This window comes from Marmota monax, unplaced genomic scaffold (assembly GCF_021218885.2).
Source record: "Marmota monax isolate L192 unplaced genomic scaffold, Marmota_monax_Labrador192_F-V1.1 WCK01_AAM20220418_F8-fsc00048, whole genome shotgun sequence".
NCBI lineage: Eukaryota > Metazoa > Chordata > Mammalia > Rodentia > Sciuridae > Marmota > Marmota monax.
In genome coordinates, this window is record NW_026694895.1 from 3,454,079 (window position 1) to 3,468,747 (window position 14,669).

The 14,669-nt window shown below is 32.2% G+C and overlaps 1 protein-coding gene across 3 annotated transcripts in view; it reads right to left on the minus strand.

The window, feature by feature from the left end:
- Window positions 1–1,227: 1,227 nt before the first annotated feature.
- Kcnj3 (potassium inwardly rectifying channel subfamily J member 3) overlaps window positions 1,228–14,669 on the minus strand; it is a 144,663-nt gene continuing 131,221 nt past the window's right edge. For 2 of the 3 annotated variants that reach the window (XM_058573517.1, XM_046426951.2), the window contains one exon: window positions 1,228–5,447. In XM_058573517.1, coding sequence (XP_058429500.1) covers window positions 4,861–5,447 — 587 coding nt within the window. In that variant the 3' untranslated portion in view covers window positions 1,228–4,860. The remainder of the gene's footprint in view (window positions 5,448–14,669) is intronic. The other variant, XM_046426952.2, reaches the window with a different exon arrangement.

Here is a 14,669-nt window from a genome sequence, read left to right on the forward strand (position 1 = left end):
AGTGTGGCTTTTATTTTACATTTTTGCCATTTATGTATTTCTCTGTGCACCACTTAAAGTTTCTGCCTTGCTCTATATTTCCTTAATTTTTGTTTATATTTCTACTCACCTTGTTTTTCTTCAAGTATCCCATAATGATTGCAATATATGCCTTATGCCTTTTTGCCTTTCACCCACCACTTGTTCAAATCACAAGGAAAAATGTAAACCTAATTATGCAAGTCTGAAATGATTGCCCAAACTCATTGAATATTTATGTTCATGCATCCTAATTGTCTGGGATATTCAAATGTTTTTTAAAAAAGATTCTCCATATACTTTATTCTCCCAGGGGGGTAGAGACTAACCTCATGTTTGTGGAATTAATTTTAAAAACCCACTGAAGAGCCTCTCTGAGAATCAGTTTCTTCAAATGTAAAATGGGAATAATGTACCATGCAGAGTTACTCCAAGAATTCAAATAACATCTGCTAGTCACTATGCAAGTGATTGACATATTCAATGCTGGGAAGGGATAAATAGCAGTGATTCTTCTTAAGCAGTGACAATTCAGTGGGTCCTACCATATTTATTCTCTATAGCATTCTTCGGTCATACACAGCTGAAATATTCTGAAATTGCTATGATTTCAAGAAATTTTATAGGTGAAAATAAATACTAATTTTCAAAAAAATAAAAAAAAACCATTTCACTTAATGGTGAGGACTGTCCTGAAACTCACCAGGTCAGAAGCTACAACTACTTAGCTTTTTAGATTAATTATGTAAACATCCTGGTGGTGGGGAACATTAAGTATCACAGGACTCTTCTGATCCAAGATGAAGAATATATGTCTTTCTATGAAACACTTTCAGCTGAAACAACGTTTTATTAAAAGATGGTTCATTATTTAAACCAAATTAGAAACCACATTTTTTTTCTAGTTTACTTACTTTAACTTTTAAAACACTGGTTTGTTCAGGAAAGGGTAAGATGATCATGAAGCTTCCTCCCAGGAAAAACAGCTCCCAGGTCATCAGCATTATTATGTTCAGGTTGCAGATTGCTGAAGCAGCTCACCACTAAGGACCCAAATGAAAGGGATTCTCAAAGAATATCTTCTGATGAATGGAATGATTGTCTTTCAGGAGTTATGAATCTTATGATAAACAAAAATGAATCAAGGAATGTGAATGACTGTAGGAAAATGAAAAAAAAATGATAAGCACACTATGAAAATTAAACCCATTGATGTTTCAAAAGTTTAATATGGTTTTTATAAAACTGAACTTGCAGTACTGAATACATGAGTTTTATATTTCTGTAACCTAAATGACCTTGTACATTTAAATAATTATAGATTGCATGCCAAAAAAATGCAATTAGTTTGATAATAATTTGAGTATGTACAACATAATTCAAGCATAAATTTTGAAGTAGAGTTCATAGACATACTGTGCCAAACCCTCTGCTAGTAAGGAACTGTGGAAATTTTTCATTATACATGAAGGATGTAAGTCAGCTTCCGCATGACCTCAGTCTCCCTCCAATAATAATAATGCATGATGGAAACCCATCCTGTTCAGACAAAGATGGTTTTGAATGCTGAGACAACTGAATATTTTTCATGATATTTAAAGCCATGTATGCATGAATTTAAAACAGCATAAGAATAATTTTTCAGAAATAATTATTATTTTTCATTTAGTATATATTTACAATGTATATTCACATATTGCTGAAAAGAATAAGGATCAGCATTATCAAAATAATTCTTTTATTTACAACATTTTGATAAATAGAATGAAATATTTTACTATAACAAGAGATATACTATTAAAATGCTACAAAAAGGACAAGTTTTCTAGTTGTTAAGTGGAGTGATTCAGTTCAATGATCACATTACGCTTTGCTTTCCAATAGCCAGCACATTGGTGAAATGAAAATTGGTTTAAATTGACTATGACTCTTTGATTTGAGCTCTTACAACTTCCTGAAATGGAAATACTGAGATTTAGTTTTTTATTCATTTAATAAAATGAGTAACTTTTCACTGCCAAGAGACATGTCACATACAGAGTGAACAAATGTTACATGAAACCACTTTAATAAGAAGTCCTTTAGGAACTATACGAAGCTGAGATGATTTTGCTTGGACTGATCCATGTCAAAAAAAAAAATGAGCAAAAAGAGAAGAAAAGCAATTCTTTATTTTTATCCAAATATATCAGACTTTATAATATAGTTTCAACAAAAACTTTGCCATATATCATCCAAACCAGACATTATAGGAGTGAAAGAGAATGCTACTAATAATTACACAAATACAACAGGTATAAACTGGAATTTTCCTGGGTAAACTGGGATCTATGATCAACCTAGAAATAGGGGTTAAACTGCAATTACATGCAGAAATTGTACCTTTCCCACACATGTGGAAAAGATAAAAAAAAATGTCATTCACTTTGATTAATCAGTTTTGGCAACAGGAACTCCTCATCATTCAGGTCTCTATCCAAATACGACTCACCTCCCAAAGCTAGTCATCTCTATTTAAATACTCAATTCTTACCCCACACAGTCATTGGCCATCATTACCCTGTTTTCATTCTTTTGCCATTTTGACTATCTGAAATTGTCTTGTTTGTTTTTTTGTCTGTTTCTACCCCTCCCACCTACTGGTATGCTGTGTCCATGATGAACAATGACATCCTCTTAGTCATGTTCAAATCCCCAGGAAGTAAAAATTGCCCAGGACATGGAAGGCATGCAAACTTTTGTTGAATGAATGAATACATTCAAAGATTTTGTTTTTGGTTCTTCTTCTTGGTACCAAAAACAAATTTAAATGACCCTCCAAAGTAAATTATGGCTCTGTTTAGTTTTAAGGTGTTAGACTAAATGATCTATGCAGTTTCTTCCACTGCTAATAAATAGAGTATGCCATGCCTCTTAGGCCCTTTTCTCTGCTACTATCTCATTTCCTACATCCAGCAAATAAGAAAGTTTAATAATCAAGGGGTAGGGCCACCGCTCTTTTCACAGTGGATGAATATTCAAGGTTGATCATTTTGCCAGTAACAATTCCCTGGTATATGTTTGCACCTACAGAATTTGGTTGATATAGAGGTAGCCAGAAGATATTATTATAGTTAATGATAGAATCATTGATGTAATAATTTGCCAATAATAAAATCATCACAGGATTGCTAAAAAATAGCAAATGATGGGAGCCCAAACCAGCTATTAGTGATTTGCACATTAGTCAGAAGTGGAGTATTTCTGTGCAGAATTAGATTGCAATGCCCAAAGAAGTTTTGGAGGAAAAGTTGTAATATTCTAATAAGGAACACTTCTAACTTTTCATAAAACATTTGCACTTCAAATCTTATTTTGAATGTGTTCTACTGATCAATAATTTTGATTCCCAATAATGTGTATGACCATTGGGGTTATAAATATCGTACTGCTAAAACTGAGTAGGCCAGGGATCCAAGATACCAATAAAATCAGTGCTCATCAAGAAGAACTGTGTGTAAGTTATCTTCAATTCATCTAATTTTAATTTCTTTCAGGTCTATCCAGACAATCTTCCTGAACTATAAGTGACAGGTCTGGGACAGTTCCCAGGTATGAAAAAAAAAATCTCTCTTCTTACAACAAATGTCATAAACGAGAACAGCATAAAAAGAGACTCAATTAGACATACATATTTTAAGCATAAGTATTTATCATCTGTTTCATTGCCTTATTGCATTCCCTTAAAGATATTTTTTTGTTTTTTAAATGGACAGAAAAATTCCAGAATAGGAGTGAAAACATTTCCAATTGATTCTGTTTGAAACAGGGACTATGTCATTTTACACAAATTCTTATATATTCAAATAGAACCTGGCTACTGATTATTAACAATGATTTAGCATTTGTTCAGAGCTCATATTTGTATTATACCATGTACAAAACAGATTTCCAGATTTTAATTAGTCCAGGAAAGAACTAATTCTCAAATAAATCAGCACTAATTTCCCCCCAGTACTAGCAACTTTTAAAATCATGAGAAAATTTCAATGATATACCAGGTATTGGTATGCTCTAAAATTTACAAGTCAAATGTATAAGGCAATACTTTTGCAGGGCTGTAAATAGCAAACTTTTGTGACCTTCTCATGATAAAACACAATTGAACCTTCTATGACCTTGAACAGCAGAAAACATTAAATCAGATTTTTAAATGACAAATAATTTAAGGCTAAAATATTTGGTATTAATAATTAATGCCAGTAGCCTTCCTAGTCTAATAAAGTAAACATGCACAAGAACTACAACTTTGAACAAAACATCACAATTTTTATCAGATATATATGTATGTATGTGTACATGGATGTATATATATATATATATATATATATATATATATATATATATATATATATATATATATATATATACACACACACATGTATGTGTGTGTGTAGTTTTATCACCCTGAAAGCTATCCACTCATGTTTGGCTTAATACATGTGTTAGAAATGATAGGGAGACTACCTCTCCTTTAAATATATATTTGTATATATTTTCCAGAATATACAATATAAATATGACATATATAAATCATGCCATAAAACTAAATGCAAAATTTTCACATTATTGCATGCTTGATGTGATAATACATGCCCATTAACAGCTTCCTTATGATGTTCTCCCTTCCTGATTTTCCTTTCTGCACAGTAGCAATACTTGGGAATAAAGAGTTCTCAAATATGCTAATTAGACTGGGGGAGAAATATATCTTTCAGATTTCTTAGGGAGGATTATCTCTTCAGCCAAATATTGGACTATTACTAACTCAAAACATTAAATAATGCCTAAGGGGGTGTTTTGTTATGTGAAACGATCAGAGTTCATTTTTCTTAATTTGGCTGGAAGATTCCCTTCCATCCTGGCTGCTCCTCCAGCCATTTTTTGAAGCTTTGGTGGCAAATCAGCCACAGACTGGCTCATGGGATCAGATAACATCTTGGTGGTTTTGGATACCAGTTTTTCTTCTGAGTTGCCAGGAACTGAACTTATTCGTTGAAGTTTCATGGGCAAGTCTCCCAAACTGTAGGCTTTTTCTGAAGTTGTAGAACTCATCCTTAAGAGTTTTTTAGGAAAGTCTTCTCTTCCAGTAATTTTCTGCAGCTTCGATGGAAGTTTTGTGCTAATGTCATCTAGTCCATCTAAGCACTCCACAGAATTATGTCTTTCTTTGCTGTTAGTTATGGCTGGTGCTATTAAAGGGGATGACATGAGAAGCATTTCCTCCTGCTCTTTCACACTGTAAGGTGGGGTGGGGACTTCAAATGTTGCATGGAACTGAGAATAATCAACTTTAAAGAATCCTTCTTCTAAGGATATTACTGGAAAAAAACGATGACCCCAAAGAACTTCATCTTCAGTGTATGATGTTCGAGCTTGGCAAGTCATTCCTATAAACAGAGAGAAAACTGTTAATAAATTATGTTTAGTGGAAGCACATGGAAAGCAAGTTACACAGTTCAATTTGCTCCAACATTTATCTAAGTTAACTAAATGATAAAATAGGTTAGAAGTTTCATTGTGCATGCATAATACCTTTGCTACGTATACCTTTTTCTAATGAAAAGAGGGTGCTGAACTGTTGATGTTTGAAGGGTAATACATCATAACATAATTCATTGTTTATTATCTGTAAGCCAAAAGCAAAAAAACAGCATAGCATACTCTCACAACATATGTGTCTCTACAAGGAGCTAAGTAGACAAATTATGTAATCATTTTCTGTCATTTAGGAAGCAATGTGATATGCAAAATAAATGATTTCAAATCCAAACTTTTCCACTATGTAAACTTAAAAAAGATTCTTAACTGAGCAGCATTTTCCTCTGATTAAAGCATGGAAAACAACACCTGTCTCAAGAGTGAGCATGAAAATAACATATAATGTTTTACATTTTCACATACGTTATCTACACATATTTGACTCTTTATAGAAAAGAACTCTTTTTCTTCATACAGAGAAAACAGAGGGAGGGAAGAGGACCAAAGTTAACACCCTCTCATATTCGTTACATGAATAAAAGATGAAGATATTTCTATATTGGGTATGGGACAGTCGTTGTGGTACTTCTATCCTTTTGGACCTACAAAGTCCGGGAATAAACTTTTTGCTCAGGTTTTAGACATCCATAATATAAAATCAGTAATCTGGGTCACTTGATGTGCCAAAATTCCATTCCTGCTCTAAGAGTTTTTGGAACCGGATGCTGGATATCAGATGTAAAATTTTGCCGTTTGTATGTTATGTTGCTTGAATATCGTTTATCTCATGGTACTCTGATTTACTCAATTTTGCTCTCTTCAAAATCAGTTATTTAGTTTGAGTTACTATCAAATCAATCAGCCTCTGAATATGCATTTTTTGAAGACTGGAAGTGCACGAATGGATTAAAAAGATACATCAAAGTTTCTGGCAAAAGATAAAATTTTGTGTTAGTAAAACTCACCACCTTCCTCTACCTTTACTATCAGACTTCTATTAAAAGCTATTAAAGTATAAAATAAAAAAATTTAAAAACCATTTCTTTAATTATTAAGTGTAATTTAAACAAGTTATGACAGTCTTTCAGCATTCAATTCAATTTTCCTTGTCACATTATTTTTATTGTTTTTAAGCCTGGAACTTGGAATAAAGGGATATTCTGCCCTTTTCCTCCCTGACTAGTAATCACACATACAATATTTGCAAAAAAGTTGGATAAAATGTATAATTAAAAGACACACTGAAAGTAAAATGATTTTTTTACTGAATCCTTTCAAATTGTTGCCTTGTGAATACTGTTACTTATATATTATGAAAGAATGTTATCAATACATACCATATTTTTTAAAATTTTTTTTAGTTGTAGTTGGACACAGTACCTTTATTTTATTTATTTAGTTTTTATGTGGTGCTGAGGATCAAACCCAGGGCCTCACCTGTGCTAGGCAAGCGCTCTACCGCTGAGCCACAACCCCAGCTCCAAATATCATATTTTTAAGGACAGTTAACAACAAAACAATTTGTGTTGAAGACAAATACTTATCATGAGGCAGGCACTGTGCTAGGTGCTATCTACTTTTTTCTAGTCCTCAATATGATTCTGTCAAGAAGATATTCTTCCCTTCACTTTAAAGATAAGGAATCTAATACTTCAAGAGATTAAATCTCTTGGCCTTCTGTGGTCAGAGATCTAGTATGTTTTAGAGAAAAGATGTCAGTATCATTCTCATTTCTCTCTCTGAATGTACACATGTGTGTGTGGTTTTGTACTTTGTTAGAATGCCACTAATATTTTAATTAGGAAGTTGATTCTAAACAATTTATCGATTTAACTCTGTATGAACTAATTATCAGTGTTCTTGATCAATTGCATGTCAAGAATAGTCCCCATAAACATTAATGTATTAAGATAATGTAGTTTAAAAGGTTATTTGTAAGTTTTGTAAACTAACATTTGTCCACATTTTGTATTTTCAAACAATTTTTTAGTCTCTGACTAAATATTTTTAGGATCAAATGAAAGAATTCTACCTTATCAGAAAAGATATAAAATTAACTTCTTGATACATTTACTTGGTTTTATATTGACAAATTTAAAGATAGAGAAAAGACCCTACAAGCACCCTACTTATAAAATAACAAAACAAATAATGTTGAAACACCCTTTAATTTCTCCCTAAAAAACATTACTCTATGAATTCATAAATTCTTTGTATCACAATTTAAATCAATGAAAAAGATCATAAATATACATTTTTTATTTTGAGTAGTATTTTCCTTACAACCCCATTTTGACTAAAAGAAGTCTTCTGATTCCATTGGCAATTGAAGGCAAGCAGGATTATCTAAAGTGAGAGCATATACTCCATATAATCTAGTGTTTTGAAATGTAAGGTATGTTTCACAGGTTTTTCCTTTGACAAATGAATTTTAATTATTTCTAACGGAATTAATACTGGAACAAAATTTGATAACTACCACTATTATAATCTATCTTTCTGTAACAGTTTGGCTTTATTTAGGGCATGCTCATGAAGCACAGCAACATAGACACCATTGTGGAAGAATGATCTCCAGCCTGTTCTTCTTCTGCTTCTATTGTCTCCTCTGCCCAAAGCAACTTCTATATTAGGTAAGATTTAGATAAAGCCTCTGCTGTTCAGCAGTTATCGATTGTGTAATATTTTCTGTGTCACAGGATCTAGTGATTCCCTTTGGCCTGTGGTTATATCATTTTTATCCACATCGTGCCCATCTCATGTGAGTGACACAGAAGAAATAATGAGAAGAGTTGAGTTTGAGGTGTTCTGAAAGTTTAATTAAAGACTCATTACATGGAGACTCTCTGTCATTTTCACTTTAAAAGATTTCAGATGTGTTCTTTAAATGGACATTGAATTAGGTTAAAGAGATGAACTTAGTGTGGTGTCAAGGCAGAATCATGAAAGGGAAATGTCAAAAATAAAGGGGTTAGACTTTCCTGTCTCTGCATTTTAAACAGATGTACTGCCACTGGAATAAGGCACAGTAAACAACAATGTATACCCTTTTAATAGGTGAATCAATCCACATAATAAATCTTTTTTCACAAAGTGTTTTTCATCTCAAGACTAAGAAGTCCCAGCTATTTCCAGTAGCAGCATCTGCTGCTTTGCCAGTTTCCACAGAGATGAGCTCGTGTTGATTTTCACCACATTTGTTCCAGTCTAGAATCTGGTTAAAACATGCAAACAGTAAGATTGCCAGTTAAGAGGTACAATCACATAGTACCCTTTGAATAATGGTATTCACCTGCATTTACTTTAATTCAAATAGTATTTTAGTTATGACTCTAAACACAATTTATTTAAAAATGATTTGAATTAGAGAAAAAAATATAGGGTAAAGCATTCAAAAAGGAAGAATTCTATCATGCATGCATATTCTTAGAAAACATAATTATATCTACTTCAAAGCTTCTCAATTGAAATTTGCATTTTATTTTTGAGCACCATTTTGAAATGGCCTTTGCAAAAAAGAAGTAGCACTCAAGTATATATCTTAGCTCATTGTGCACTGATAATCATAAACATTTTTCCTATTATCCAATTTATAAAGCTCTATATCACAATTCATATATTGATTTTAAATTAATAATAACCTGAGGTAAAATCAAATTTTAACACTATGATGCTGAAGACTGGAAATATCTATTATTAATGTACTTACATCTAATAAAGTATGAAAGAAACAGCAAAAAAGCAAACAAAATTAAACTGCTAGCAAAATTTATTGGTATAATTAAAACAGTGTTATAATTTATTTTAGTTATATAGTCTGTTTGTTTTGCAGTACTGGGGTTTGAACCCAGAAGAAGTCTACCACTGACACACAACCCCAACCCTTTTTATTTTTAACTTGAGACAATCTAAGTTGCTGAGGCTGTCCTAGAACTTATGATCCTCCAGCCTCAGCATCCTAAGTCTCTGGGATTATACAGTGCACCACTGTGCCCAACTTTTAAAATAAACCCCAAGTTTTCACACTTAGTCTCCCTTGCCAGTAGAGGTATTTAGGCAGAAAATACTGAGAAACCCAAAAAGTTGAAAATATGAATAATGTAATTTTTTTCCTATGATTGAAAATATTTTGAATGTCTATGGCTGAAAATTAACCAAAGCATTGCTTATATTCAGTGACTTAATAAAATTTTCTACATTACAAATGTGGGACAAATTACTAATATATCATACTTTCTCACATATGTATTAATTCACTAATTTTCAGGGAAGCACAGGAAATACAGGCAAGCACCGTGGAACAATAAAAACAAGTCATCTTGATCACTATCTAAACACCAAATTCTTTCAAACCTTTAATAGGTCTATAAGAGAAGCCATTATTATTTATAGCTTATAAATGACAGGTCCAGAGATAACTTTCACAAGCTGTTTAGTAGAGGAATTGGTAAAAAATAATAATAATAATTCATATTTTTCAATTTTATAATGTTGCTTCACATATATCAGTGGAAAAAAAACGAAGTTAATTTCAAACAGGAGAATAGAATCTCACCTTCCTTTCAGGCAAAATCACATGCTGGTATTTCACTAGTGATGCTTACAGGCATTTTAATATGAACAAACATTTGAATACCTGCTTCTATTGTAAATGTCGTAACACCTTAAGTACATAAAAAATCAAAGATCTGTAAAGTCAAAATTTTGTAAGGTTTTCACCTCTATTTAAGTTTTTCTAGCTCTTATCCTTGGCTTCTGATAATCCTCTAGAAAACAACTCAAGGTAGTCATTGACAATCAGTAATGTGGTATGTTGTAATAGTGACTAGGAGGGGTAGAATTCAAATTTTTAAATTAATACTATTTTTCTTATTATATAAAATCATAAGTTCAGTAAAGCCATGTAATAACAATGATTGTATAGGGGGGATGTTCCAAGTGTTTCTCTAAACTCACAACTCTGTGAGGAAGCACTGTTACCCTAGTCTCATATTTCTAGAGGGGTAAACTAAATCCACAGAGGGGTAACAAAACAGTAAGATTACATAGAGGTTCTGAAGCTGGAATCTGAACTCAAGAAAATGGGCTTGAGAATTCATGCTTCTAATACCTACATTTTACTCTTATCAAATTGTATTATGTAGTCCAAAGAAGGAATAGGAGAGATATAAGTAATAGAAATATGGTTAATGGGGCTAAGGCTGTAGCTCAGTGGCAGAGCACTTGCCTAGCATGTAGGAGGCACTGGGTTTGATCCTTACTTAGAACCACATAAAAAATAAATAAAATAAAGTCTGCTGACCATCTACAACTATAATTTTTTTAAAAAAAGAAATGTAGTTAATGAATACTCAAAGTTTCAACTTTGGATACAATATTGTCGAATCTATGATTTTTTTTGTGGTTAGGAGGATCCAATTTGACACAATGAAGACAAAAACTTGAGGCATAAAGAAAATGAGGACCATTTTTATAGAGATGAACTCAAGAGGCCCTTTGCATGGCTCCATGAAGAAAGAACTCTTCTTCCAGAAAATCTTGGAGCCACATTCCAGTTCTACCATCTATGTAATTTAATTTTGGGAAGGTATAGTTGCTTCTTCTCCCCAGTTTTGTGAATTAAAATAATAATGGTACTTAGATCCTAGAATCATCCATATAGTTTTATGAGATATTGTTTGCAATGTCTGAATAAATATTAGCTATTAAATTTATGGTACCTCTTATAAATGTAGAAAAAATATAGAACACAAAAAATATCAGTAAGCTTTTAAAAATTAAATTAATTTTTGACTAATCAGGACAAAAGTTGTCTGCCTATGTTCCCCTGGCTATTGGTTAAATGGTTGAATATTAATAGTAAAAACATTAGTGAATATATTAGTTACATATTTCAATCTTAAAAATGTGCTGAAAAATAATAAATGAAAAGTAAAAATAAACATAAAAGACTGTGCCAAACATTGTGCTATATAGAGTTTATGAATTTTATTTTATTATATCAGAGAAACACTATGAATCAGGTTTTATTATTTCATGGAGCTTCGGAAAATTCACATAATAAGATGTAAACAGTTGAGCTCAGTTCATACCCTATACTGAATTCTAAACCTATGCTCATAATCAATAACTTTTCTACCTCATGATTTTCTTAATGATATGGTACTGACATATAAATACAGAATTAAAAATTAATATTATATATGTGTATAGTATGCATATTTGATGTTATTAAGTAAATTGTACATTGTTTATTTCTAGTGTAGGGTGCATATTTCTCAATTTTCTTTCTGAGGAAACAAAACCTTTAGGAATTTCTATCCGATTAGAAAAAAGGAGATGCTGCAGGATAGCAATAGCTGATTTTCTAGGGTCCAAATGAAGCTGGGAATACAAGGCCACTTATACAGAGGACATAGCAGATGTCCCATCTAACACCAAGCACTGAATCCCTGCTCCTCTACTAATTAATATCCTCCACTAATTAATGTGTGACCCTGAAAAAACTATTAAATTTTTTTAAGCCTCAGTTTTATCATCTGTAATTGAAGCCGATCCTACAGATTTCACTTGCATATTGTGAGCACTAAATGAAACAAAGGAAATAACACATTATTTTTCCTCCTTAAATCTATCTTCTTTGTTTTTTTCCTTCAAATTGGCTGTTGTTTTTATTTGCATCAGCTAAGAGCTTAGCACACAGAGCATGTTATATATCACAAAATAATTTCCTAGTTCACCCTAAATATTGCTCTGGAGATTATTGAATGAGATTGTAGCTGTTCTTTCCCTAAAGTACTTCCAAAAATTTACCCATCCCCCAAGACATAATAACTGTGAGGATCACTTGGCATTCTCTGCATGCTCTCTATTCTATTACACTGAGCTGAGCCTAAATTTAAACTATAAACTTTCTGAAGAAGCTTATGATTTTTATCTTGTTTATAAAACATAAAGACATTGTGTACTCTACAGTTCAATAATACTAAGGTTACTGGCATCAAGTTCTTTTGAGATGCAGGTTGCAAAGCCATTAAGAATACATAAATCGTTTCCAGAAACTGCAGTTTTCAAATAGAAGGAATCCCTTTAAAGCTCAACATAGTCTGCTCAGACAGACTTTTAGAGAGAAGTGGAAGTTTCTGGCAGGCATTCAACCCAATATTATCCTCTATTATTTACAAGCACTTGGTCTTACAATGTGTTCTCAGACATCAGTTTGCCATTATTGCTCAAGCTAGGTCAAAGAATTCTTAAAAAAAATAAAAAAGAAGAAAAATCTAATTGTATTTGTTAGGAAATAAAACTACAATCAGAAATTTAGCAACAGATATTTCAAACATAATACTCTAGGTTTCTAAGTTCCCAGAAAAAAAGAAAAAAATATGTAGATTCTTAGCAATGACATGCAGAACAAATTGCTACACTTCCCCAAAGGAATAGAAGTGCAGATGCTAAGGGCCAATGGCAGACATAAAATATAACAGGGAATTCATGCTGGAAACATACTCAGGAGAGACAGAATAACATTAAGCAGTGTAGCAAGGATTTAGGGTATAAATTTGAGATTGTTTCTGTTTGAACCATTCAATATAAGATCAAGGGCATATTGCTTACATTCCTGAACCTTACTTGCTATTTAATATGCATAGTAACAGGGATATTAATATATAATTCATAAAGTTATTATGACAATAAATGTTAAAACCTATTTATGGGTTTACCATATTAGCTAGTAAATAATAAAGGTTGGATCATTAATAGCTCTTTTTAATCTTTATTATTATTATTATTATTATTATTATTATTGGAGTACCAATGAATTAAAAGGCCAATTTAGATATGTTTTAAATCATTCTTTGACAATCATCTCATGTTGTAGATGCCACTCAAAGCAAATGTAATAATTTTTCCTCATTAATCTCTGGGGATTTGCACAGACCAGGTTCCCTCCTCTTATCTGGAGACTGAGGAAGCATGTATCATTACACACATTTTGAAATAAGTCAAGTCTATTTCCACTGTCAATCTGGCCTGCCCTGAACAAATGTTACTTAACTTTATAGTAACAACTACTTTCCACAAAGTACAATTAATTTATCTACTGTGTTTTACAGCACTATCTTCACCTTTCCACCTTCACATCATATGGGGGGAACATTATAGAATCTGCCAAATTCATTTTCAACTGGTCATCATTCCCTTAACAGTGGAAATGTTCCATTCTTAGCCCACCTGTTTTTTGGCTTTTCCCTATGGTACCTATTAAAAACATGATTCCTTGCATTGTCAATTACAGAATCCAAACAAGAGCTACCATAATCCATTCATGCTATTGTTTTTTCCTAACAAGATGTGATTTTAGTTTCCAAAACACCATAATTGTAAAGGTATAATGTGACACAGTTACTGTTGGAGGATGCCCACGTATTCAGGCTCATAGCTGAAAAGGTTATTTTTCAAAAGGAAAATGTAATAACTTGCTAGCTTAAAGAAATATAAATGGAAAATCTTTTAGGTAATGCTGACATTTAATTGTATTGAAGAACATTATTCCTAGTCATAAGAAAGAAAAAAATCTTTTAAAGTATTTTCTAAAACAATTACATGAATGTCAACTTTTTCTAAATGTTACATACAATTACAGTGATTAAACGCTTAGATTAATACCCATTTTAAAAAACATTCCTAAAACTTTTCTTTAAAATGTCATGCCTTACAATCTGATACTCATACAAAATAAATAAATTAAATATTTGCTAAGATGTCTTCCTAATTTCTTTAAAAACTTGTTCTAAATTGCCATTATAGTAAGTTTCATCTCTTAAAAGCCCTTTATAATAATAACTATAGCCAGGGGGGTGACACAAGTCTGTAATCCCAGTAGCTATGGAGACTGAGACAAGAGGATCACGAGGTTAAAGCCAGTTTCAGCAAAATGAGGCACTAATTTAACAAGACCCTGTCTCTAAATGAAATACAAAATAGGGTCGGGGATGTGGCTCAGTGATTTAGTGCCCCCGAGTACAATCCCTGGCACTCCCATCCTCCATCCAAAAAAAACAAAACCCTATAATAATAGCTATAACACATAATGAAAAATATGTGCCAGATCATAGTGTTTTATGCAC